The 25,486-nt window shown below is 41.8% G+C and overlaps 2 protein-coding genes across 3 annotated transcripts; one reads left to right on the top strand and one right to left on the bottom strand.

The window, feature by feature from the left end:
- Window positions 1–4,267: 4,267 nt before the first annotated feature.
- On the bottom strand, window positions 4,268–8,878 carry LOC131561159 (interferon-induced protein with tetratricopeptide repeats 5-like). Its single transcript, XM_058810327.1, has 2 exons — window positions 8,781–8,878; window positions 4,268–6,679 (listed from the first exon to the last, which is right to left on the bottom strand). The coding sequence occupies exons 1-2, from the start codon at window positions 8,783–8,785 to the stop codon at window positions 5,245–5,247; spliced, it is 1,440 nt and encodes a 479-aa protein (XP_058666310.1). The 5' UTR covers window positions 8,786–8,878; the 3' UTR covers window positions 4,268–5,244.
- Window positions 8,879–12,693: 3,815 nt separating this feature from the next.
- Window positions 12,694–24,481, top strand: LIPA (lipase A, lysosomal acid type). 2 transcript variants are annotated; one of them, XM_058810945.1, is made up of 9 exons: window positions 12,694–12,927; window positions 14,310–14,430; window positions 17,396–17,594; window positions 17,891–18,000; window positions 18,625–18,761; window positions 20,172–20,318; window positions 20,643–20,714; window positions 21,777–21,848; window positions 22,599–24,481. In XM_058810945.1, the coding sequence occupies exons 1-9, from the start codon at window positions 12,823–12,825 to the stop codon at window positions 22,836–22,838; spliced, it is 1,203 nt and encodes a 400-aa protein (XP_058666928.1). In that variant the 5' UTR covers window positions 12,694–12,822; the 3' UTR covers window positions 22,839–24,481. The 2 variants fall into 2 exon arrangements, with proteins under 2 accessions (XP_058666928.1, XP_058666929.1); XM_058810946.1 differs by having other exon boundaries at window positions 12,874–13,090.
- Window positions 24,482–25,486: the final 1,005 nt, after the last annotated feature.

The following is a 25,486-nucleotide window of genomic DNA, read 5'->3' as shown; positions in this document are numbered from 1 at the left end:
CATGTAGCTCATGGAGTAACTTACTGATGTGATGGTCTTATAAATACTGTGATTTTCTACATTTCCAGAGTGAACACATTGTCAGCAATGGAAAACTTCACATTCCACAATACAAATAGTTTCAGTGTTTTAATGCTGTATCCAGTTGTATTCTGTTCATTAACAAATTGATCAGAGTCTAAATAATTTTCACTTACACTGAACTAGTAGTTTTGTTATTCTGCAGTGTGTTCAATGGCTGCTCGTGGTGTCATTTTCCACTCTGTGCCTTGGAAGTGAAAGCAACATAGACTGATATTTATCAATTTGATTTAGACCAAGACTACAGCCATAGGAGTATAATGTATTTTATATACACACACACACATATATATGAATAGCATGTGTATCAAGTAGTTTTGTTATCCAAGTGTATTTTAAATACAACATATGAAAATAGATTTGTGTTTAAATTAAGCCTTTCTTTCTGTCCTGCTTTAGGAATGTAGTCAGAGCCAGTAGCATGATCTATGTGCACAGACCACAGAATAAGCAAGATCAGTGCAAAGTCTTCTTAAAGCCAATGACATAAGTTTTCTTCAGCTCAGCATGAAAATTGACTCTTGGGCCCCAATTTAGTCTTTAACATATATTCATTAAAAAACCCAAAAATTATCCATGGGTGTTTCTTAATGAGTTAGGAAAAATATGCACATGTGGAAAAAAATTAATTGGTTTTATTAATTAGTACTGATGAAGATAATGTTTTAGATCTTAATATTTTAATATTTTAAAAAGTAGGGAATAGTGTGGTCAATCAAAAATACAATTTTTTGGAACAAGTTATAAATTACCACCATAAATAAATTTACAAAAAATTAATTACTTTGTTTATCACATCACAACACATCATGGAACTGCATATTGTAAAAGCCTGTTGGAATAATGCTATATGTATTTTTATCATAGTAAATTATACTGTGTAATATGTTATTAGCATTTTCTTATTATTTCAAGATTTTTTTCATATGCTTTTCCCTTTATTTTTTTTAAGCACTACTTACTGTTTTAAATATCTCATTTAGCAGCAAACATTCAACTGGTTTTATCCACAGACCTTTTGTAGAAAATGGTAAAATTCTTTCAGGGCTTTGCAATACTGTCTCTGCTCTGACTTAAGTCAATGGAGAAAAGCTTATATACTGCAATAAAGACTTCTGTGCATAAAGGACACTGTGAAATATCAGCCCTGTCATGAATGCTCCCACTAAGAAACAAAAAGAAAGAAGTGGAGCAGAAATGACCTGCAAGTGGAAGAAATGGGAATGCAATCCAGGCTGGTGAAGCCTCAGGCCAAACTTCCTGCTCCTGCTCCACAGAACCCAGGCTGAACAGATCACCTTCATCCTGCCATGTGAAATATTTCAGGCAATGCATTACAGAAATCCCTGGCTCACAATAGTTTTAAAGAATGATTTATGGTATCGGCAATATTTTTTTTTTTCAGAGATGATAATATTCAGGCAGTCCTCCGTGGAAGACATTTCCTGGCATGGCTTAGTATGGGAATAAATCAAGATACCCGAGCTAGCTGTGAACAATTTGCCAGATGAACACTGCATGTTTGAGGATTTAGGGGTCTTTTCCACCCTAACTATCCTGCAATTCTGTGTTCCCACCAGCCCTGATGGACACAAGCGTTGATGGGCATGAGCTCGGCTGGAGCACTGCACTGCTGAGCCTGTCTGGCTCCCCAGGACAGCGTGGTGGGACTTGGCTTGGGGTGACATCTGTCCAACAGATCCTACCTCAGATGGATCCTACCTGGGATTATGCTCTGCTCTGTGCAGTGGATGGAAGTTCAGTGTAAGTAAGTGAAACTGCTCACAGCTGCTGGAGTTATCTCATGTGTCTCCATTCCACGGGGTTTGAAATGGGGAAATAATAATTATTTTGAAATTATTTATATTCTAGTGATAATCTGGAACATTTAATAAATTGTACCTTGGAAAGTTGTGTGAAAGCAACATTGAAAAAGTCAAGTACCTTCTGTTGAAAAATTACTCTTTTTCAGAAAAAATATTCCTGAAACATTCCTATTAGCTTGGATAATAATTTATCTCTGGAAAGACAAAGGCTGTGTTACTATATGGTGAATGTATTTTATATTGCCAAACATTGTTTCTTTGTAAAGTGTTACAAATTTATGTGAGAAGGAAGAGCTTGTTTAACTTAAACTGTAACACTACTTCATGGTCAGCATGGCAAAGTCCTTAGTAGGGTTTGCCTCAATAAATAATACCTTCTTCTTAGTGTTTATTCTGGTGTATTTCAGTAAAATTTTCTATATACTTTAGAAGGTGCTTTTGAGTCATAAATTGATACTTCCTGAAGTGTTATTTTCAGTCATTTTCCCCCTACACAGCTAGCATCAGCTTCAGGGTTGTATTCATATTTGGGTGTGAATTAATTGACAGGTGTGTTCAGCCTCTGTGCAGTTCTAGTTTTGCCCCCACAACCCCCCACATATTTCTCAAAAATGTGTGTTGTATTTCGTTTTCTCTAACTCCCGAAGCTCCAACTCAACCTGCTCCCGTGTCGCCATTCCAGGCAAGGCAGCAGCACCACCCTGTGGGAAATAACGCTTTTCCTCATTTACCAGACAGGCAAATTCAGAAGGCTGGATACCTGGGAGCATCCCCAGGCATCTGTGGTCCAGAGCTGTCCTGCAGAGTACAAAGGAGGTGAGGCACAACAAATACACCTTTTGCATTACTATGCCTCACAGTTTCTTCACTGTGCAGATCGAGCTGCTATGACTCTTCATAAAAATTCAGGCTCACATTTTTTTTCCAAAATAATTTATACCTTATCTTTATTTCTTCAAGGTTCTTTTTTCAGGAGATATCCTGGTGGCAGTGTAGAGGGGAGAATGGATGTGTCACCACGGCTTGCACCACCTCTTCCCCAAATTCTTCCCTGCTGCCCTCCACCCTCCATGCTCTCAGTGGAGTTTAGATAGCGCTGGTGCTGAGTTTAGAAGCTCTCAAGGTTCTCAGAGGCAGTGAGGTTGTCTGACAGACCCTTTTGTCCCCATAGCTGGGCACACCAATGTCATGTCACCAGTTCCTGAGTTTGCCCCCACTGCTGCTGCAAACAGCTTTCAGGAGTGATCTGCCAGAACTGTTCCCAGTCCCCCTCTTCTCCCTCCTCACCACTCCTTCCCTAGGCAGGGTTGCCTTTGTATGTAACAGAGGATCTGGCAGGTGGCTGCGAAACAAGGGTGGATTTTGGTCCAGCTGGTTCTTAGGAAGAGAGTGTTTGCAATATGTACACTTGATTGCTTTTGCTCGTGGTATGAAAGATTCTCTGAAAGAGAGCTGAGAAGGAAGAGGTTTATTGTTATTTTGTGATCTGGTATCAGTGTTTTGCACTCCTTCATGGCTTGTCATCCTGTCTGTATGGGGGTGCTGTTGTGGGTGCAGGAATGCTCCAGGATGGCTAGAAACTAAAGTGCACATCCTTCTTGATGGGCTCTGTCACCAGTTTGCTTCATTCTACACTAGTGGCTAGGGCTCAGAAACATTTTGGAAGTAGAGCATTAGTTTTCCCTGAGTACTATGCTCTATCAAACACAGAGACACTACTGAGAAATTAGAACAGGATATTACAAACAAGAGCAAAATTTAGTTGGACAGCTGAAGACTTTTGTCATTTCAGTGCTTTCTCCAGCTATGTAGACCCTATGGGCACCTGTGGAGGCTCAAAGTCCTGCCACTGAAGTGACAGCACCTTAATCTATGAGGAGCAGAAACAAGTGAGGGGAAACATCCTTGTTAAGTGAGGGTGAGAAGCCCTCCGGGGGGCTTCTGCAGGCACATGTTAATATTTCCAGTTTCATTTGCTCTCCCAGTTGTTCCACGCCTGTTATCCTATTCATCCCCCTAGTTTGCTGACTCCCCCCTGCACCACTTTTCCCTGTTCCCACTGGTCCTCAGAGCCACCCCTTTTCCCCCCCATATTTAACCCTGTACCCTCCACCCTCTTCTGTCTCTGTCTGTGGACCTTCTTGGAAGCAGTAAACAGCCTTTGGATCTCCAAACAAAGACCTGTCCTTTGCCTTTCTTCGTTAGCTTTTCTGCAAGTCTACTCCAGGCCCTGAAAGCGCGGGTTGCTCTCTGGGACTTGTTGAAGTGGGCTGCTTTAGGCACCCACCCCTTTTTCCACATGCCACTTGTGCTCCCCTGCCCTGCACTGGGGCACTCACCCAGCTCTGCTCTGGCTGTGCTCTCCCCTCCATTTCCAGTTCAGGTCATTTCTTGTGTGTGTTTGCTTTTTTGACAAGCATGGCCATAGCCATCTATTTGGCATCTCAAAGAGTGTCCTTCCTTCCTCTCCAGAAGTTGTGGTTCCTGATAGGGTGTTTTGGGTAAACTAGACAGATGTTGTTTTGTCCACAGTTTAATTCTTTTGTGCAATGCCCCTGGAGCCAGTTTTGCTGAGAGGTCAGGCAAAATAAATATGAAAGGCTCCTCAGCCTTTCATATCCTACCAAAACTTTATCCTTCTTACTTTTTGGAATGGCTGTTTCACTTTACTTAATCTAATAAGATGAAGGCCGGTTATCAGAAAGATACTCAGAAGCAATAGTCAACAGATTAAACAGATTTTAGTAGTTCACAACAATAGTACACATTTTGTAAGCTTCCAGTGGACTAGCTAAACAGTATTTGTTTTTCATAATTAAACAGCATACAAGGTAATAAACTGAACAAGCCTTCAACAAAAGTTTCTTCTACAAAAGATATTTCTGAAATACTTAAAAAAGCTACAGAAATTCTATTTGTGTATAAGCATGCCTTCAAGTATACAGACAAAATACTACTGTATTATTCCCTTATCTTTTTCTCAGGAGAAGATAATATCTGGTTTCAGCATTCAGCACAGAAGTTCTGTGTTCTGCAGACTATCACTTAAATCCAACATTTATACCCATGTTAGCATTGAAGACTAAGTTAGATTAGCTATAAATATATATTTTATATATTATGTAGTTAGCCAAGCATGCTCTCTGCTAGTGAATGAACAAATCAACAATTGTTGTCTGCAGTTTCTACATTATGAGCGGAAAGTGATGCCACCTGTGTTCCATTTGGTCATAATGTCTACCTTCAAAAGAAAAACAAATAACAAAAAAGGTTTTGAAAGTCTCTTGAAACCTCCTTGGTTTGGGGGATTTTTTGGTACACAGGATTTTTGTGAGCTTTAGCTTGTAATGGAAAGTCGTAGCTCAGTTAATGCATTCAGATATTCTTCATTGTTAGGATCCAAAGCAATGGCTTCCTCATACCATTCAATTGCTTCTTGTTTATTACCATTTAGTTTATGAACGAGTCCAAGTGTACCAAAATCGGTGGCATCTCCTAAACCACTCTCAATTTTCTGTTTCAATAATGTCTTCACAGCTTCACTGGACCTTTTTCTTGGATAGGAATCCATTTCCAGTTTCAGACATTCTATGTAATATTTAATGGCTTTTGATTCTGATTTCATGTCAAATTGCTGAAAATTGCCATAATTGAAGTAGATGTCTTGTTTTTCATCACAGGCTAGATCATTTCTCTGAAGCACTTTCTGAAACGTCTCTTCAGCTTCTTCATACCTCTTGTCTATTGCATATGTCTTTGCTAGGTCACTATAGGCAGAAAAGAATACTGGCTTTTTGTCAATCGCCGTTTTAAAATGAAAAATGGCAAGCTCCATGAGATTCTCAATTTCCTCTCTACGTGGGTATCTTGTCTTTTTCAGCTGAAGTACCTTGGATCTGTAGCAGAGTCCTAGTTGGTGATGCAGAACGACAGACTTTGGCGTCAGTGCTAGGGCCTTCTTCAAAATCTCCACTGCCTTGTTCACTTGTTTTGCCTTTCTGTAAAAATTAGCAGCATGTCGCAGGAAAACAGGAAAGTCAGGGGTTTTCTGCAGTCCTTCTTCAATGTACCTCTCCCCTTCATTAGCTCGATCTAATCGCTGAAGCTCTAATGCAAGCAATGCCATAACAGAAGTGTCCATTGGGTTCAGTGCCACTGCCCGCTTCAGGGCCTCGAGGCATGGCCTCCTCTCCCCACCATACCACTGAACGTCGCCTTTCAAGCGATACATTGCTGTTGCATAGCCAGCACTAAGATCTGAGTTATTGGGCTCACTCCTCAGACCATTTTCAAAGCAATTCACTGCCCTCTCAAAGTAAGCCCTCCCAAACCGTAATAATGCCCATCCTTGCTCAGCGTAGATCTCTGGAAGCTCAATCTTCCCATGAGCAGAACTTGAAAGCTTTTTGCAGCTGTTTTCCACTTTGCTTACATAAGTTTGAGCTTCTTCATATCTCTGCATGTGGTAATAGATCCAGGCATAGTTCCCCCAGGTAACAATACTTCTCCTGTCAATTTCATCTGGATGATGTTTTTTAATAGCTTCTTCAGCTTTTTTGAGACTTCTCAGGGCTTCCTCATTTGAATTCTTTAGGTATTTTACATAGGAGAGTAAATTATAATCTCTAATCTCATATTTTGCCAAAAACTTGATATGATCAAGTATTGTTTCCTCTAGGGCCTCAAGACTTACATGCTCCTTCAGCAAAGCCCATGTAAAATGACATTCTAACTGTAACAGGGAAGTCTTCAAGGAATCCTTGGAAATGGTACTAGAAGAAATCAAAGAAAAAAGTTGTTTACACCCCATTTACTTTTTGCTATTCTTATTTTTAAGCCTGGCATGATGTACTTTAAGGGCAGGCAATACCTCACTTGGTCCACAATACTTCAAACAAGCCAAAGCTGTAGGGGGACCTAGGTTCAAAGTGCTGAATAGCGATTTTAGTAATTTTTCTTGCCAGTGTATGATGGCACCTCTTACACAGAAACAGATGTTGCTGTGGATGTTAAGATGGAGGGCTGGTCTCTGTAGTAAAGCTGGCATACCCTTGGGCCTCAGAAACATACTTCCTGTGCTGGGAACAATTGCTGAAGCCTACCCAAAAGATGTCATCACTTAAAATTCCCTTTAACTATAAACAATGTGATTTACTCAATTTCCTAAACCTTTGTACATGTTATGGTTTCTATTATAAATTTCATTTTGGATTTCCTGCATTTTTAAATCCGTGTATGTTAGATCATAGCACCATTCTTATGTAATGATTATACTGCTTATATGGTTAATGTATCCAGGAATTGGGTCCCAGATCTCACCAGCCTCTCCAGTTGCTGGCACTTGGATGTACAGCCCATGAGTATGTAACCCCCTTCCACTTGCTGGTGCAAAGCACACGCTCACTCACTAACCCTGTGACTCCCCAGATGCTGCCTCTGGCTGGTCAGGGAGCTTCTCTCTCTCCCAGGTGCCTCATCCCTAGACACACACACTCACACACCCTTATTAACCAGACATACTACTGGTCATTAACACTCCTGTAACCCTGGTGTGGTTTGAGCTGGCAGCTAAGCAAGATGCTGCTGCTCACTCATCTCCCCCTGTCCCCCACTAGTGGAACAGGGAGGAGAATCGAAAGTAAAAATTGTAGGTTAAGATCAGAATTTAATAATTTCTAATAACTTAAACAAAATAAAAGATAGTAATAGTAAATATTAATATTTATGACAAAAGGAAAAATAAAACTCAAAGAAAAACAAGTGGTGCACAGTACAATTGCTCACTACCTGCTGTCTGATGCCAGACTCTGTCCCTGCACCCCAACCAGCCCCCTTCCAGGTGACTCCCTGAGTCTATATACTGGGCATGATGTTCTCTGATGTGGAATATCCCTTTGGCCAGTTCAGATCCCCTGCCCCAGGTGTGCTCTCTCCAGCTTTTTTGTGCACCTCCTCACTGGCAAAGCTTGAGACACAAAAAAGTCCTTGACTAGGATAAACACAATTACCAACAAATTGTGAGTGTGCTATACACATAATTGGCATAATGAAACAAAACACTGTACCAGCTGCTGAGAAGAAATTAACTCTATACCAGATGAAATCAGGACAATCTCTCTCCGTCATTCAACAGCTTTTTCTTCCCAAATGTGGAGCCACCGGGGCAGGGTGTTATTTGGGTTTCCCCTGCTGCCATTGCCTAGCTGTGTCCTGTGTCCCTCTGTGGATGCACAGACTGGCCTTTGTCACACAATCAAGGGGACATTTTTGCAACACAGAGATGACATTTTAGTCTACACTGTTGCTTTCCCTTAATTAAAGAAGGATTGACACACAATTCTATTACTGAGGCTCCTCAGTCAAATCTTCCTTTCTTAGAAACACTTCCTTGCTGTCTGTCCTGCAACTCCTAGCAGGTCTGAGAGCCTGTGGGGCACAGCATGTGCTGCTGCTCAACTGCACAATCAAATCTTTTGAGTAAAAAAGGACTGAGTGGAAAGACTGCAAAATTATGAGGAGGCAAATCAAGGAGGAATCACAAACACAGGTTTGAGAGACAGATTATACCTCTTTGGCTGGGCACCAGCTGCCCCTGCTACAGCCTGGATTTCATCCTCACACTGCATGCAAAAAAATTTCAGACTTTTGTTCTACTCACAGAGACTTAACCTCACTAGAGAAGCAGTAACATGGCAACATTCAAGAGCATCCTTATTTTATTTTGGTTCTTCTCTAAATATTCTGTAAAATATTTTCTGGTTCTAGATGCTCAAAGTCCCTCACTGCTTACATTTATGTAAATAATAAGCATTATTTTCCCGTGGCATAGAGGAAAAAAAAAAGCATCTTTCAGAGACTGGATTGCTTTCTTACCTCATGGTTTTCCTTCTCTGCTCACTTGTCTTCAGATAGCCCCAAAGCTAAAGGAGTGCTGCCCACTGCTGTTGTGCCTTCCTTTTATTTGGTCCAGCACTCATGGTCTGTGATGAAATGTCTGGGAAAAAGAAAGTGAAACTGAGCTTTTCCCCTGGCGTGCCGAAGCAGAATAGTCAGTCTGCAGCTGAGGAAATGAAACTGAGTCTCTAAGCCGTTGCAGCCTGGCTCTGTGCCATGCATTACTTTGTGTTGTGGAGAATGTGGCAACAGCTCCTAATGCTCCCAGCGTTTGCTGTGTTCAAAGGCAGAGACATCCACGATAAAGAGAGCTAGTGGGGGCTCACCTGGTTATCCTGCATAGGCTAGGCAAGGGTCATTTGCCCCTGGTGCCTCTGCTGATGCATCTTTGCACAATTCAGTGCCATGCTGTAGGCTCCTGTTTTATTGGTGTTGTGTCACCCACGTAACACACACACAAACAAACCCTTATCTCCCCTCTCTGCACTCCTTCATCCTGTGCCTCCACACCATGAGGTCTCTGCTGCTGTTCCAGGTCTCTGTTCTTCTGTACTACGCCATTGTCTAGGAGTACTAAGTATCCCATCCACAGGAAATGTTTGCTGCTGCTCTCTACATAAACCCAGGACTATCCTTTCACAAATCACATTAGACAGAGGCAGTCAGTTTGAGAAACTGCTGTCACAGGTGTGCCAAGCAAAACAAAGCTGAAGACAGGTCAGGACAAGGTCAGACTGAGCAAGCCTTGGTCCCCAGGCCATGCAAAGCCATTGCAAAGCTTACAGCCTGATGCTGGCAAGAGCAGTGCCTGCTACAGGCTACACACCTGGCAACAGAGATGGGAATGGCCCGGGCTCTGGAGCATCTATGAACAAACAACTCATTGATGCCTAGTTTAAAAAAATTAAAAATGCAGACCCGGCTCCGTAACTTGACTTTGGGAGTAACAAAGAGAACAAAGAAATAGGTCATAACATAAATAAATGGCACTATATATGGTAAATTCAGATGTAACCCGAAGCTGCAGACTAGGGAAGAAAAAGAAAGGTCTAGAAGTGTGTTACCCAACTTATAAAAATGACTCAAACTAGATCTGGTGAGAGGAAGAAGAAACCACAACCCTCAGCATGGCGGCAGAGATGTTAGTACCTGACAACTGTTATTTTCCCTAATTTTCTTCTTCCCTTCTTTTCTCTCCTTTCCCCCTTCCACTCTTTCCCTCATTAAAAAAACCCAACAAACCAGTCCTACATATTAGAACTTCTGTTTTTCACAAAAATTTGGAGAGCCTGTGTAACACAAAAACACCCACCCCCCCTGCCTTGTGTCTGTCTGTGTGTTTGTGGTGTCTGTGGAGGGGCTGTTGGAGATGATGTTTCAGAGCTCAAGATAAAGGTTAGTGCAGCTCCTAAAGGAGTACTGCCCACTGCTGTTGTGCCTTCCATTTATTTGGTCCAGCACTCATTTGATCTGTGATGAAATTACTGGGAAAAAGAAAGTGAAGCTTAGCTTTTCCCCGGGTGTGCCGAAGCAGAATAGTCAGAATGCTCTGAGCAGCATTCGAGATTCTAGCAATTTGATAGGTGATGAAAAGATGCAGTGGATTGAGAAGGAAACAGATAAGGGTATCTACACAAATCCATGTATTTTATGTAAAATAAAGGTTGTAGGTAGTTACAGGGGGAAAAAAGTGTTTGAAAGGTTACTGCAATGCCAAACCCGAATGTGGAGACTAATGTTTTACTATGCTACTAAGTATCTGTGGGTTTCTTGTCTCTGCTTCTGTCCCAGGCATTTGTTTTCCTTTATACTCTGCTTGTGGGAAAATGCAGGCATCTTCCTTCTGAAACGCAGAAGTTTGCCCTAGTTTCCTTATGTTTTACTAATTTATTTGCATCCATATGCTATGGTTTGACAGAAATGCCTATTAAATAAAATACATGCAGGAAAGTGCTTAAATCAGAGTAAGTAAGAGAACAGTTATGCAAAGCCTTTCTGCAGCCATCTCTGTAACTTGCTGGGCACTGCATATTGAGAAATCTTACTACAGCTCTTCTGCTTTCACTTCAGAGCAAGCTGTAGCTGGGCTGACTGCTCTCAGGAAGAGCTGCACTGCATAGAAACAAATGCAGAAGCTCCTTGGAAAACATGTCCGGAAATGGGCTGGGAACAACAAATGCATTCGTATTTAATAAAAAGTCTTTGGTTACTGGAGTGATCTGTACATACAGAAGAATAAGAAATGTCTTCAAAGATATCTACACATTTTATGAGACAAAATTCAAATCTGGATATTTCCTTGGAGCTGAAATGGATACATCCTGACAAAGAATTCCCCCTGGAAGCATTAGGTCAGCCAAACAATTGCCTGAAATGCAGTTTTCCTTTTTTAAATAATGTAAATTAAGTATACCATAGTAAATTACAGGGTCCCTTTGCATATCCTATTTTATACTGGTTCCCATTTAGCCTAGGTTAGCATATAATTACTATGTTTGACAGCAGTAATTGTGGCATTTTATAATTCGGTTTTTCCCTTAGCAGGGAAGAGTAATCTGTAATTAATTTGACAAAAAACTCAAGTGAATTACTGAGCAATAATTCTCCCACCCACGTTTTTTAAAATCAGACCGTTTTAAGAAATGACAGCCAGGCATGCAAAGGATCGTATAGTATCTCTGTATTTAGTGACATATTCACATATCAAAACATGGGGATGCTATGAAAACTTCCATGATTTTTCAATTAAAATCTTAATGCTTTCTAAATAAACAGAAAGGTTTCTGCTCTGGACACCCTCTTGCTCTATCACTCCGTATTTAGTATCAGCTTTCTGTATTATTCTATGGATTTTATTCGACAGTAATGGGCAGAGTAACAGAATATTTATTTTAAAAGATTGAATTTGGTCAAGTTTTCCCAAGCCCGGTCACACATCCCCTCACCACAGACACGCTTCTCCGGGAAGTTACAGCTGTGCAATGCAGTGCCTGCAAATCAGCTGCCGCAGAGCACGAACATGACACAGGTTTGCGGGAACCCGTGATGGCAACCCTGCACGCATGGAAGCCCATTTGTATAAGGCTGGATTTGTTTAGACAGTGCTCGAAGATGACGGATGGGTGTGTGCAGGAGCAGCAGTGGTCGCTGTAGGGCCCCTGGAAGCACGGGCGGTGCCGAGGCGCGGGTGTCCTGCCCCGGGGATGCTGCTCCGGCACGGGGAGCACCGGGCGGCCGGGGCGGCCCCTCCGCCCTCCTCGCTGCTGCCGCTTTGTGCATGGAGCACAACGCAGACCCCGACAATGCGGCACCTCCGCCCTCCTCGCTGCTGCCGCTGCCGCTTTGTACACGGAGCCCGCTGCGGAGCACAACGCGGACCCTGGCAGGGCGGCCCCACCGCCCTCCTCACTGCTGCTGCCGCTCTGTGTACGGAGCACAACGCGGACCCTGGCAGGGCGGCCCCACCGCCCTCATCGCCGCTGCTGCTGCTGCCGCTCTGTGTACGGAGCACAACGCGGACCCTGGCAGGGCGGCCCTGCCGCTCTCCTCACTGCTGCTGCTGCCGCTCTGTGCACGGAGCACAACGCAGACCCTGGCAGGGCGGCACCGTGCGGGCTCCGAAGGCGGAGCAAATGAAGATGACGAGGCGGGCAGAGAAGCAAATTCACGGGCGCCGTTCTGGAGGCTGCACGGCTCCTGAAAATGGAGCCCGGGGGGCGGGAGGATTCACACAGCATTGCCGCGGAAACGCTGAATCACGGCGGGCCGGGCGGCCAAGGCCGCGCCGCGGCGGCACCGCCGATAGGGCCGCGCCGTGTGGGCTGAGCCCGGCCCGGCCCGGCCCGGCAGCGCCGCCCCCGCCGCTCCCTCCGCGCTGCGACCCGCGGGGCACGCCCGGCGCCGCTGCTCCCGCCCCTGTCACCGAGGGGTGGCACAAAAGCCTCGCCGGGCCCGCTCGCGGCCGGTGTAGCGCCGCGTTCTGCTCGGCCGCCGCGTCCCGGCTCCTTCTCGTAGGACGAGGATGCGGGGCCTGGTGCTCGCTGCTTTCCTGCTGCAGAGCATCGGCGGCTCGGGCGCGTTCGCCGCGGGGAGGAGGAATGTGGACCCCGAAACGAACATGAACATCGTGAGTGGCGCGGCCGCGGCCGGGAGTGCCCATCCCTGACTGCGGCGGGGCAGCGCGGGGAGAGCCCCGGCGGCTTCGGCCACCTGCCAGCGGGCAGCCCGCTGCTGCTGCAGCCGCTCACACACGAGGGTTGCACGTCCTCCTTGTCTACTCCTCCTTCCCGGTCCGCTGTTGCCTGTATTTGTTCTTTCTCTCACATTTTTTTCGCGTCTTTGCACCTGTCTTTGGGAACCGCTATAAAAGCCGCTGTTCGTGGAGCACGGTGAAGTTCCGAGCACCATGCGCCTGGGTTCTTACCCACGACTGCTTTTCTCCCCATTTGGGATTTACTCTCTTAACTTTGTTCTCTTTCTGCTGCAGTAGCTAACTCCTTAAATATTTCCAGTTGGTAGCCGATATTCGTTTCTCTTTGCCCTGTCTAAACGGTGCCAATTTTTCACGTGTGTGAGAAGATGCTTCAAGATAGAAATGCTTAAGGTGTATTAGAATCACCTTAGATAATGTATATACAGTTTAAAGGTCTGAAGATAATAATTTAGTCTAAGACTAATAGCATTGGAATAGCAGCCTTAAAATCACTTTGGAATGTTAATGTCACTGTGAATAATTAAAGACATATTTAAAAGAAATAGCACGCTTAATTAAATTTTTCTCCTCTTCCTTGCCCAATAGTCTTAGAGCAGAACTCGGATCATATCTTGCATTTTTTAGATTTTCCCAAGGCATGGTTAGTGTCATAAAACCAATGACAGCAAGTTCATTGCCCTAGTGGAGCTGCATCAAAGCAAAATAACATAAAGCCCAAGACATAAATGATGAGAAATTAAACCTAATAATGAAACCAAAGCAGGTAACAGGTGTGAGGATTTTTATTATTATTTTCCTGTTTTCTCTGACACCACAGTCACTTAAAAACTCTGTACTGGGCATAAATTTTGAGGAGAAAGTAAGAAATGGCACATCCTTCTCTCCTGTGTGCTGCAGTGGTGCCAGTGACTCTCTTCTGTCTTCACTTGTATGTTACTTGTTTTCTTGAGAGCAGACAGTTTCAATTCTTGTCTGACAAATCTGGCTCTTGGTTTTTTGCCCTGTTACCATAATCTCCTTTTCAAGACTACATCTTCTTTCTCACTGTAAGCACCATGGGGCTGGGACAGTCTAGGGAATCCTTACAGATTTCTAGGATTCAGTCTGGCTAGTTCCTGAGTCTGTTCTGGGATGTCTTATTAAGAAAATCTGTGTGGTAGGCAGATGGCATATTACTACCCGACTCTTTAATTACACATTCCAGTCTTTAGAAGAAGCCCAGGGTACTTTGCATGTGTTAGTGGACTGAGGAGCCTGGCAGTCTGGTTCCAAGATGCTTTCTTTTCTCTCCTCAGAGTGAAATTATTACCTACAGAGGATACCCTAGTGAGGAATATGAAGTGACGACAGAAGATGGATATATTCTTTCCATTAACAGAATACCTTATGGGAGAAAAGGCTGTGAAGGAAGCAAAGGTAAGATTTATGTTTCTTTGGAAAAAGAAAAAATGAAAATGCTGTCTTTGCATTATAAAACTTTTGTTCCTGTAACAATCCAGAAGAAGATTAAGGACTACTGTGGTTTAAGACCATGGAGGAGATGCAGGGGTTGTACAGGTGAGGAGGTGGGGGACAGAGAGAATGGTGGTAGTGTAAACTCAAAATTACAAGGAAGCAATATGGGCAAAGGCTTTTGTGAGGACTGAATGATAGAAGGCTTTAAAAATGAGACAGATGTGAAGAAGAGAGACACATACCTTTTGACTTGCTATCCTCCTACACTGTGTATGGAATTAACAATGTCTGTGCAGTGGCTGAATTTGTTATCAGTCTTGCCACTATGCCTCCTACAGCCATTCATGTAACAGCAGCCTATTTGCATAGAAGTTACATGTTCTAAGGATTGCCTCAGAATACTTCAGACTGAAAAAAATCCCAGAATTACAGGTAAAAACATAAAGCTCCCAAAAGAAATTTATGATTGTCCTATAGCCTTGGGTGTGAACGAGACCTGTGGAAAAACCCTCTCCCCTGTCAGAGGCCAAGCAACAGCCTTCCTGAGCTTATCTGTTGGTTGTGTAGGAGTTAGGGTGTTTGCTCTGTCTGTTGTCTTTCACAAGGAATGTGTAAAGATCAGTGCTTGGACCAGCCCTGTCAAAACTGGCAGGTGTCTTTGTATTTAATTTCAGAGATGGCCACAGGAAAAAGGCTGCCTCTGTACCTGCTGGTTTTGTTGAATCCTTCATTGATGACATAAGTAAACAGAAGCTTCTTGACTTCTGTGAATTCTCTACATACCCCTTGCCACGCCCTCGACCCCAAGTTCATGTTTTGCAGAGTGCTTTAATTTGAGAAAACAAGGATTACTGACCACATTTGTGGAAGTGTGAGCTTCTGGGAGAATGAGGATTTCAAAGTTCATGTTGATCTTAAGAAGTTTTTATAGACTTGGTATCTTTCCTCAGGAAGATACCAATGATGTGCTACTGCTGACTAAGCATATGTATGCCGTATTTTTCTTTTGCAATACCTGCAAAATGTGAATAGAATTCCTTGTAATTATGTATCACATGATGTTTTGGAACAAAGCCCACCATTCTTCAGGGAAAAAAGAAGGAAAATGTACAGAGTACCTAAAAGCAAAACATCAAGAATTTTTTGTTTTACTTGTGAAAAACCCTAAAACAACTGCATAACATGGGGAAGAAGGGTGTGGAAGTAAATCTGTCTTCAGCTTGTTGGGTCTGTAATGAAGAGGACAAACTGTTCTATGCAGAGAGCATAGTTTAAGGACCCACCTTTTTATTTCCCCTCTGGGGTTTTTAGAATCATAGGTGATAGAAAGTCATTATTATTATCCAAGTCAGTTTGTCATATGATTGTGCAGATCACGTGGAGATCTGGTGACTGCTTGGTAAAGTGAAAAAAGGAACTGGCAGATATTGGAGGTTAATATGAGAGCAGAATTAAAGCATTAAGGCAGTTAAACAGTTTTCCCCTTCCAATGTTACAAAACAAGCAATAGCATCTGGAGGAGAGCCTGTTCTTCAAAAATTCACAAGTTGGTTGATCTGAGTTTAATAAAAGGGAAGAAGGTGTCAATGGAAGGTGGAACATTACTGAAAACAAATTCAGTATGAGGCTTGACAGTCCTGTTTATAAGACAATAAAGTGTTGGTGCAGCAGAGTAAACAGTTGTGCAGAACTGTACTGTCTCCAGTGCCAGTTGGGCACTGCTGGGCACTTGTTCTGCTTGCCTGGACAGTATGCATGTGGGCTTTTTAACAAAGTGGGAAAAGCAGGCACTCAAAAGTTCCTTGCCACAAGTAGAAAGATTTCCAGAAAAGGGGAGTATTGTTAATTTGGAATATGAAACTTGCAGCAAACATTTATGGACATGACCTGTGATAGACAATATAGGTGACTGGGAGTTATGATTTATCTGTTTCTGCTGAAAGATCCAAGTCTAAAATTATCAATGGAGGAAGTACTGTGTGAGTCTGTATCTTGGCAGAGTGATGTGTCACTGGAGGAGGTAAATTCCTGAGTAATCTCTGGCATTGAGCTGGTTGTCATGTTACCTGTTTTCAGTTTCAGAGCAGAAGTAAAAGCCAAAACACCTGTGCTACTGGAGAACCAGAGACCGGTCATTGTAGTTTTTGAAGGCCTTTTTTTCTCCAAAGGGATTAGATGTTAATTGATTTTCTTTGTGTAGAAGCAAGAACTTTCAATTTTTAAATCTGTATTCCACATAGAGATGCCATTTCCCTTTTCAGGATGAGGAAGTTAAGAGAGTCTTAACTGTGGTTCTTATGACTAGTTAAATGAAGGGGAGAAAGTCCTCTGAAACATAGATTCCTGTGTTGGCTATTGAACTGCTCTTCATGTTCTGCCAGAGCTTTGGTGATGGAAGGGTGTTGCACAGAGATAATATCAGCACCAGCTGCAGAGATTTCCACAGCTCAGCACGGTGGTTTGGCACTGGAAAACAAAGACCTCGGTAGCACATACGTGGGAATGCCTTCCCCATCTGTGGGGGCAGGGAAAAGTTTATAAGTATTAAAGCTGCCACTGTGTTTGGGCCACTTCTCTGAGTCTGTGAGCTTGAAACAGTTGTAAGGGCTGTACCTATATTTTTCTTGTAGCTCCTGCTTTTCTCATGTTTATTTATTGCACACTTGTCTGTTTTGAACTTGAAGTTACAAAACGAAGAAGTTGCTAGTTTAAAACTCTTAATGATAAAAAGTAGCTTTTGGTGAAAAAGCATGTGATTTCATGGCACTCTGACCATTATACAAATTGCTGTTCTTAGTAGCTTAAGTCAAGTAGATTAGATACTCAAGTGCAAGCCTAAAACAGACTTTCAACAGCTCACTTGAATTATTCTTGCATATGCAATGCCTAATGAACAGGAATCTACCAAAACCACTTTCTTTTTCAGGTCCAAGGCCTGCTGTGTTTCTGCAGCATGGCTTGCTTGCAGATGCCAGCAACTGGATCACAAACTTGGATTACAACAGCCTTGGCTTTATGCTGGCAGATGCTGGCTATGATGTGTGGCTGGGAAACAGCAGAGGGAACACCTGGTCCAGGAAGCACACACACTTCACAGTGAAGCAGGAAGAATTCTGGGTTTTCAGGTATCCTTGTGTTGCTATCCAGTCCCATTGTGAACTGGCAGGATATTGTTTTCGGGTTACATGTGGTGTCACACATGTACCCAGATGAGGGGCAGTAAAGGGGAGTTTTGAGATCAGTTTGGTGTGCTGAAACTCCTGGCTGGTCAGTAGAAAACTGAAAACTCAATCATCAGAGTTCTGTTTCATCCAAAAGAAGTTTTTCTTTGTGTCCACACAAAGGATCTGTGCAGGAAAGCTCTGTGCAGCTGTTCCTCACTGATTTCTTACACAACTAACTTTCTGTCTTTGCTTTGTAGCTTTGATGAAATGGCTAAATACGACATTCCAGCCTCAGTGGACTTTATTTTGAAGAAAACTGGCCAGGAACAAGTATTTTACATTGGCCATTCACAGGGCACCACAATGGGTATGTGGAGAGATGCATTTATTAGAATATATTGTGTTTGAAATGGTACCAATTTCCACATATGTGTTTTAGTGATTAAAAACTAGGGCACTTGAAAACTGCGGCTTCTGGTTTTTAGTGGCTTTCTGGAATATTAGCATACAAATGAAAATACATGATCTTGCAGTGTTTATTTAAAAGTGGAAAGCTGTTGGACTGATAAATTGAAGTCACAGGTAGCTGGCAGTACAGCTTCTATTAAAAAAAAAATCAATGAATTATACGTAATAAAATTAGACTTATCAGGCTCAGAGAATAAAGATTCCCATTTCCAGCATATTTGGCTGCATGTAAGGCCTGGCTCATGTGCTTTAGACCTTCTTGTAGAAGAAGGGTTAGTAAGCATTAAATCGCTCTCTGGAAGAAAGCAAGTCTTCTGAATTACTGCATTTAATTTAGGCTTTGTAGTAACTAGGTTAATTTACATTATTTAACCTAATCCTAGGTACTGCAATATAGTTAAGCTGTTAATGTAAAAATACTTTTGCACACTTTCACATAGATTTTTGTAGAATTTCTACCAGGTAAAATTTTTATCTAACTTGTGTCACTGAGGTTTGTTAATTGTTCTTATATTATTTACAGCTTTTGTTGCTTTTTCAACTTTGCCACAGCTGGCTAAGAAAATCAAAATGTTCTTTGCCTTGGCACCAGTAGCTACTGTCAAGTTTGCCACCAGCCCTCTGGTTAAATTTGGATTGTTTCCTGATGTGCTGCTCAAGGTTTGTATTTGAGTGTAAATGTTTCAAGCCAAATGAGGCATGCCCCTTTCTATCTGAATATAGCATAGGAAAGAATGTTAATAGCTGTGGATTAGAGAGTAACAAATGATAAGGATTCTGGGTCAGTTTTACCATAATGATGCTCTTGAGGTCAGCAGTGTCTTCTGTAGCTTTATTACTGTCTAGTGAGACAATTTGCGTCAGTTTAAAGTAGTATTTTACAATTACAGCTTAATAGGTGGAACAAAATTGTTTCTCCATTTACATGTTTCTAGAATTTAGCCTAGGAAAATCATATGATTATCTAGTCACTGTGTTTTAGAAGAGTTGTATAATATCTTTATACAGAATACAGGTCATGAATTGTCCATGAACTTTAACAGATTTGTTTCACAGTCAACCATTTAGTATTGGAAGAGGATCCTTCAGAGGGTGATTAAGAGCAACAGCTTTATTTAGATGCTGTGAATCATCCTCTGGAGGAGTTTACCTCTTCCCCATTAACATCAAGGAGAATGAGGCAGGCTGCAGTAAGTGCCTGAAGTCAGACATTGTGAACACCCTGCTGTGTGTCATTTTTAACCATCACTTTTCTTTCCTCCACCCATGGAGATTCCCACACAGGGCTGTTTGTTCTGTGACATAACCCCCCTTCTGATCCAGCTTGCACTGATTTAAAGGCTGTCTGTAGTACTGGTTCCTTGCTCTAAAGGCAGTTAACATAAAAGCAACACTAATCATTGTGATCTCCTGTTCCTTGCATAATGGACTTTGTCTAATGAGACTAGCAGCTGATCACTGCCTTGTGCAGATGTTCATGTTGTGCTGAGGAACTTGATTCTCACAGTGACTTGCAGAAAACTGGAGTGCAGGGAGAACCTGACAGTGACAAACTCGTGGGTCAGTCATATCTTTAAAGAACTGTGTCACTTTTAAGGAAGTTTGCAGTGGGACAATTTAAAATCCTTGAACAATTTAAAAATACACCACATCTCATGCAGCTTGTTTTTCTCTCATGGTTTGAAGAGAGGAAGTTGCAAGTACAAAGCCATTTAAAATTAGCAGGCAGAGCTTAACATACTTTAGCCTTAAACAATCTGATGACAAAAAGCTGTACTGTACAACTGTAAATTATTGAATTTAAAATTTATTTGAATTTGAGGTTAGATTTGAAATTCTTGCAAGATTTTCCCAGTTCCCATGTACTCTTGGTGGGGTTAATGTACTGCACCATTTGTAGCAGAAGCACTAACCATGACAACGCTGATAAGGAGATCAGTGATTTTCATGTGACACACCTGTCACCAGTGGAAATGCAAATAATTACCTTCAGAGTGTTGTAGTATAAAAACTGAAAAAAGGTCGTTCTGTGCAATTACATGTTTGTCTTATGTGTTTGGTTTTTTGTAGGACATGTTTGGAAAGAAGCAATTCCTCCCTCAGAATTTCTTGCTGAAGTGGCTTGCTACCCATGTTTGCACCCACAGAATACTCGATGACCTTTGTGGCAACCTATTCTTTCTTCTCTGTGGTTTTAATGAGAGAAACTTGAACATGGTGTGTTCTAGTGACTTTCTTTAATAGCTAAGTTATTGTGAACTCTAACACAGTATTGACTGACTATATAAAAAATTCTTAAGGGATATCATTATTAGTTTTAAAATTCATTATTAGTTTTAAACTTGAGAGTTCTGTTGTTCAAAGCAATTAATCCCCCAAATATTTCAACTTCTTACCTCATCTGTATGTATGGCTCGAGTTAACTTTTGTTTATAACATTTGAAATGGAATGGAATAGTTTGTTAGTTGTTCAGGAAGCAACAATGGGTAGAACTGATGGCCTGTGAGGAGGAGTAAACCTTGTTAATGATCTTGTTGCAGAGCCGAGTGGATGTGTATTCAACACACTGCCCTGCAGGAACATCTGTACAAAACATGATCCACTGGAGCCAGGTAGGCTTTCCAGAATCTAAAGTGCCCATGACTCTGGTTTGTTTGTAGAATATTGATGTGTCTGATATCTGTGAAATAAAATGCCAAAATATATGTGCAGCCTAGCCCAAGTGAAATTTGGAACTGCCAAAATTAAGAAAGGCAGCTGTTCACTGCAGCTGCTTTCATGATAAGGATTTATGGTGGTTCACCCCTCTTCCCTATTTCTTTGAAAATATTGTAACTGGAAGTACCTCAACCAACAAAAAGCACTGCAGAATAACTTACCTCAGAGAGATGCTGTAATGAGTATTTGTTTCCCTTTTAACAAACCCTGTTGTGATTACAGGTTGTATTTTTAGCCAGTGAAAAGCAGCAGGTTTTCTGTTCTATTCTGTTTGGCTTCATTTGATATTTTATTAGTATATTTTGATGTTTGTCTCAATGCACAGTTTCATGCCTGTGATGCTGTTGTGCCTGAAGCTTGGTCAGCAGGCTGACAAGTGAGACATTCCCATGGAATCAGTGGTCAGTGCTACTTGTGCTCTCATAGCTGGATTTGGTCACCTCATCAGAGGCAATGTGTTCTACTGTACACAGCTGTTCAAGGGTTGGCTCAGAAAGAAATGTGTGAAGATTTTTTTTTCCCAGATTCCTGTTATATAAACTTGTTTCTGAAAAATAGTAGATAGTAAATTATGCAGAATAGGCTTGCTAAGACAGCTCCCTGCTTTATTCATACACATTTAGATATCAAGGTAAATATTTCAGAAGTAAACATGGAGCTGCCACATCCTGGCTTTGGATACATTAAGCTGTTTTTCTTAATCTTTTCTACCATTGCTATTAGAGAGTGTGAAATTTTAAGGGACAAAGTCTAATGGTATGAATGTTAATGTTGAATGTTAGTATTTTCCATTCCTGTGACACTGGGCAAAGCAGTGACACTTGTCCTTGTTAATCTTTGGCATTCCACTGTTTCTTGTGTAGGTTGCCTGCTCTCCAGATGACTACACTTTTACACTTTTTAGCTCTTCTGGCAGTAGTGTTGCAGTTCTTTGCATGTGTATTTTTTGTTTCTAGGCTGTGAGGACTGGGGAACTCAAAGCTTATGACTGGGGAAGCAAAGCTGCAAATATGGCTCACTATAACCAGGTAGACATCTTTTACATCTATAATTCTAGAGTGTCACAGAAAATAGTCCTTGGGCACTTCTCTGGGTGCTATTTATGCTGCATGCTAAAGAGCTGTTGGTGTTATCTAGTACCCAGACTGGAGATCTGCTTTTTCCAAAAGAACAAAAATAGAAACCAGCTGGGAGTGTGGAGCTCAGAGGTAGTCCTAAGTCAGTGTGGGATCACATTTGGATATGAAGCTGTGGTGGCAATCACTTCCTTGAGGGGAAGTCCTGCCAGTCTAGATCATGAGATCTCCCTGCACTTCTCATCATAAGGCACAGGCTGTCAGTTCATTTGTATTGTTTCTCTTTAGTCTGTTTAGTATCCATGCATTTTTGTTTCTAAATTGCTGCGTACAATGCCAAAAATATTTTGACCCTTTTCTCTTAGTGACTGCAAAATACTGCAGTATCATACTTTCAGAGTAGCAGTCACTTCTGACCTTAGAGTTGAAATACCTTGACTGGGATACATCTTTACTTTCTCTGAAGTCCTGATACCCTGCTGTAAACTCCTCAAAACACATCTTTACTGCTGCACATGCTATAATATTGCAGGACTCTTGCAGTTACATTTTTGATTGAGCCAGGACTCCATCTCTAGCTGTCCAAGAGGGAAAATGAGTATCTGACACATTCTTGCAGTTGCTAGTATGTTACACTGGCAGTGTAGGATGACACTGAAGATTTTTTTTCTAACGCTTTGTTTTCACTTTCCCTCTCCTCAGTCTACTCCCCCTTTCTACAAAATACAAGAGATGACCGTACCAACTGCAGTGTGGACTGGTGGACAGGACTGGCTGGCAGACCCAAAGGATGTTGCTATGCTGCTCACTCAGATCTCCAATTTGGTTTACCACAAAAACATTCCAGAGTGGGAACATTTGGATTTCATCTGGGGCCTTGATGCACCTTACCGCATGTATAATGAAATAATTAACATGATTAGGAAGTTATCTCTAGACTGACATGGGTATTGGTTCACCAGGAATTTGTCAGTTTTTGGAAAATACACTTTTCTCACAATAATACTACATTGCTTAGGATGATGCATTTTTAAAATGCCAGCAATGACTACTAATATTGGATTAATATTTGGTTGTTTTTTCTCAGTTTTATTTCTCTCTCTTCACAGTATTTTGCTTATTTTGCACACAGTGGCATGGTACTCAAAACACAGCAGTGGGATTTAGCACAAAAAGAGTATGTTATGTGCACATAAATGTAGTCACCTGTCTGAAAGACAAATTAGACAAGTTAGTCCATTCAGCACCTCAGGTGCTTGACACTTAGAACAAGTGTTTCACTGAGCATAAAACACAGCCATTTCTCAGTATTTGGCCATTTCTAAGTACCTTTGAGAAGTACTTCTTGTACTACTTGTACAGCAGTGACCTATTTGGTGCTGGCACTTTATAAAGCACTTAGTGACTTTTTGCTGTGGTATTATTTTAGCCAATCACATAAAATCAGATTACTTCCCTTTTCAATATTGCCCAGAAGAACTGCAGTGAAGCCAGAGAAACCACTGTCAGTTAAAATCTCCAATTTTGGGACTGATTCATTGCTTTGATTCTTGCTTCGGCTCCCTGAAGCCCTTCAGTGTTTCACATACCAGCTGTGGATAGAGGTCACAATTCGCCCTGGCAGATTCCTGGAACAAGAGTAATGTTCAAACAAAACCACTTTCAGTTAACTTTGTCAATAAGTTGTGGCTTTCAAGGAGAGTGATGTAACATGCTTGTGTTTTGCACTGACCACTAACTAGAAAACAAGCTCCCCCAGTCTGCTGCTGGTGAGAGAAGAGCCAAAGCATTAATTCTACAGCTTGAGTGACTTAATTTCTGTGGCCTTTTCCCCTTAATCATCTGCTGCATTGAAGATCTATTTACTTCTTAACCCCTTACAGGGTGCTCCCCACCATTGTGTTCAGCACCTAAATAACAGCCTGGAGAAGCCTGACAGTATTACAGCAGCTTAATTTGTCTACTTCAAACTGGGGCTAAGACCCATTTAATGGGGAAGAGGATTCACATCTGCCTCGGGGCTGACTTTGGAGCTCTTTCCATTGGCTGTGCAGAGGACTTTGGTTTCTCTGAGATACATCAAAGTTCTGTGCCAAATGAACAATCTCCAGAGTCAGTTGCCTCAGTCCAGATGATAATTTCTGTGCCATAGTTGGATTCAACTAAGATTTCTTCAGTAATCTCAACAGGATAAAGAGCCTTTCTACATGTCATAGGAAATAATGCATTTTAAATTGAGGCAAACTTATTTTATAAAAAAAATTTGAAAAAATAAAAAAAAATTTGCAGAAATAGACACAGGTTGTAAATTAGGACTTGTTTCTTTCATTTCTTTTTTTTATTCCTAATTCAGACTCAGGGAATTCTCAGGTGTTGTTTAGGGATGCAGTGGTTCATTGCTTCATGAGATTTTGGTCTTTTGTAAAGCACAGCCAGATGTGCTTTACTTTGCTTTGCTGAAGGGAAACTTCTGTTGGAATCCAGGGTGGCTAATTTACCAGTTGTGAGGGTATGTGGTATGGCAAGAACCATGTGCATCATGTTTATTAAGCTTGAGCTATTTCAATAAACATGACCTGCTTGGAGTTTGGAGTGGTGTGGTGTTTCACTTCCTGTTTGAAGAATGCATGGGAATCTTTGGGACAGAATTCAGAAAGCCAAATCTATTTTTCACAACTATTAATCCATAGAACGAGTACAGAAAAAAAGTAAAATAGCTAAGTAAATTCCTTTTTTCTTTTTCCCTGAAAGAAGCTTTTTCCCAAGCTTAAAAGGCCATTCTTATTTAGGTGGACTTCTCTGACACTTTTAAGTAAAGTAATAATTGTAAATAATTACTCACAGGACAGAGTCATTTTCTAAGCCTTCAGGTGAGGCTTCTTTTAAACCACTGACGTGGTGGAAAGCTTCTTGTATCATATTCTTAAACCTTGGGTAATTGGATTGCTTAACAGACTGTCTGGTAATCTCATAAATGGCATTTAATCACATAGCAAGGCAGGGAGCTAATCTTTGCCACAGTACACATGAACCAGCTTTTGACCTTTGTCACCTTCAATAATAAATGTGCTCAGGCTATACCTTTCTGTACGCTCTGAATACCATAGTTGTGCAGTTGAGACAGTAGAGTGTATTAAATTCTATGTGTGGCCACCTTTGTCAGCTGATGAACACCCTGGGTGCCTGGAAATAAAGCCAGAATACTGGAAGTTTTACACAAAAGCCATAATGGAGCTTCTCTGCTTCACTGGAGTAAGGCTAGTTATGGAAATTGTGAGCTGCTTTAGTTCTCCCTGACTCACTGAAGTTGCAGTGTGACAGAAACTTGATGAGGTGTCAGTGGGAAGAATTGTGCAAAATAAGACACCCTGAACATAGAGGAGATGAGTGAGAAGCTTGGTCTATTTAGAATCACCTGTGAGGAATTAAGAGTTCAGTGATGAACAGTACATTTTTCTAAGCAGATCTTAAATACTGAGTGCCTGCTCTATGGACCTCTGTGTTACAGGCATGTATGTATGCATGTATGTGTTGTTGAAGGTGGGCTGAACATCAACTTTGGGCAGTATAAAAGTGCACTGGCTTAACAG

Source organism: Ammospiza caudacuta, chromosome 9 (assembly GCF_027887145.1).
Source record: "Ammospiza caudacuta isolate bAmmCau1 chromosome 9, bAmmCau1.pri, whole genome shotgun sequence".
NCBI lineage: Eukaryota > Metazoa > Chordata > Aves > Passeriformes > Passerellidae > Ammospiza > Ammospiza caudacuta.
This window is presented reverse-complemented; position numbering and strand designations above follow the sequence as displayed.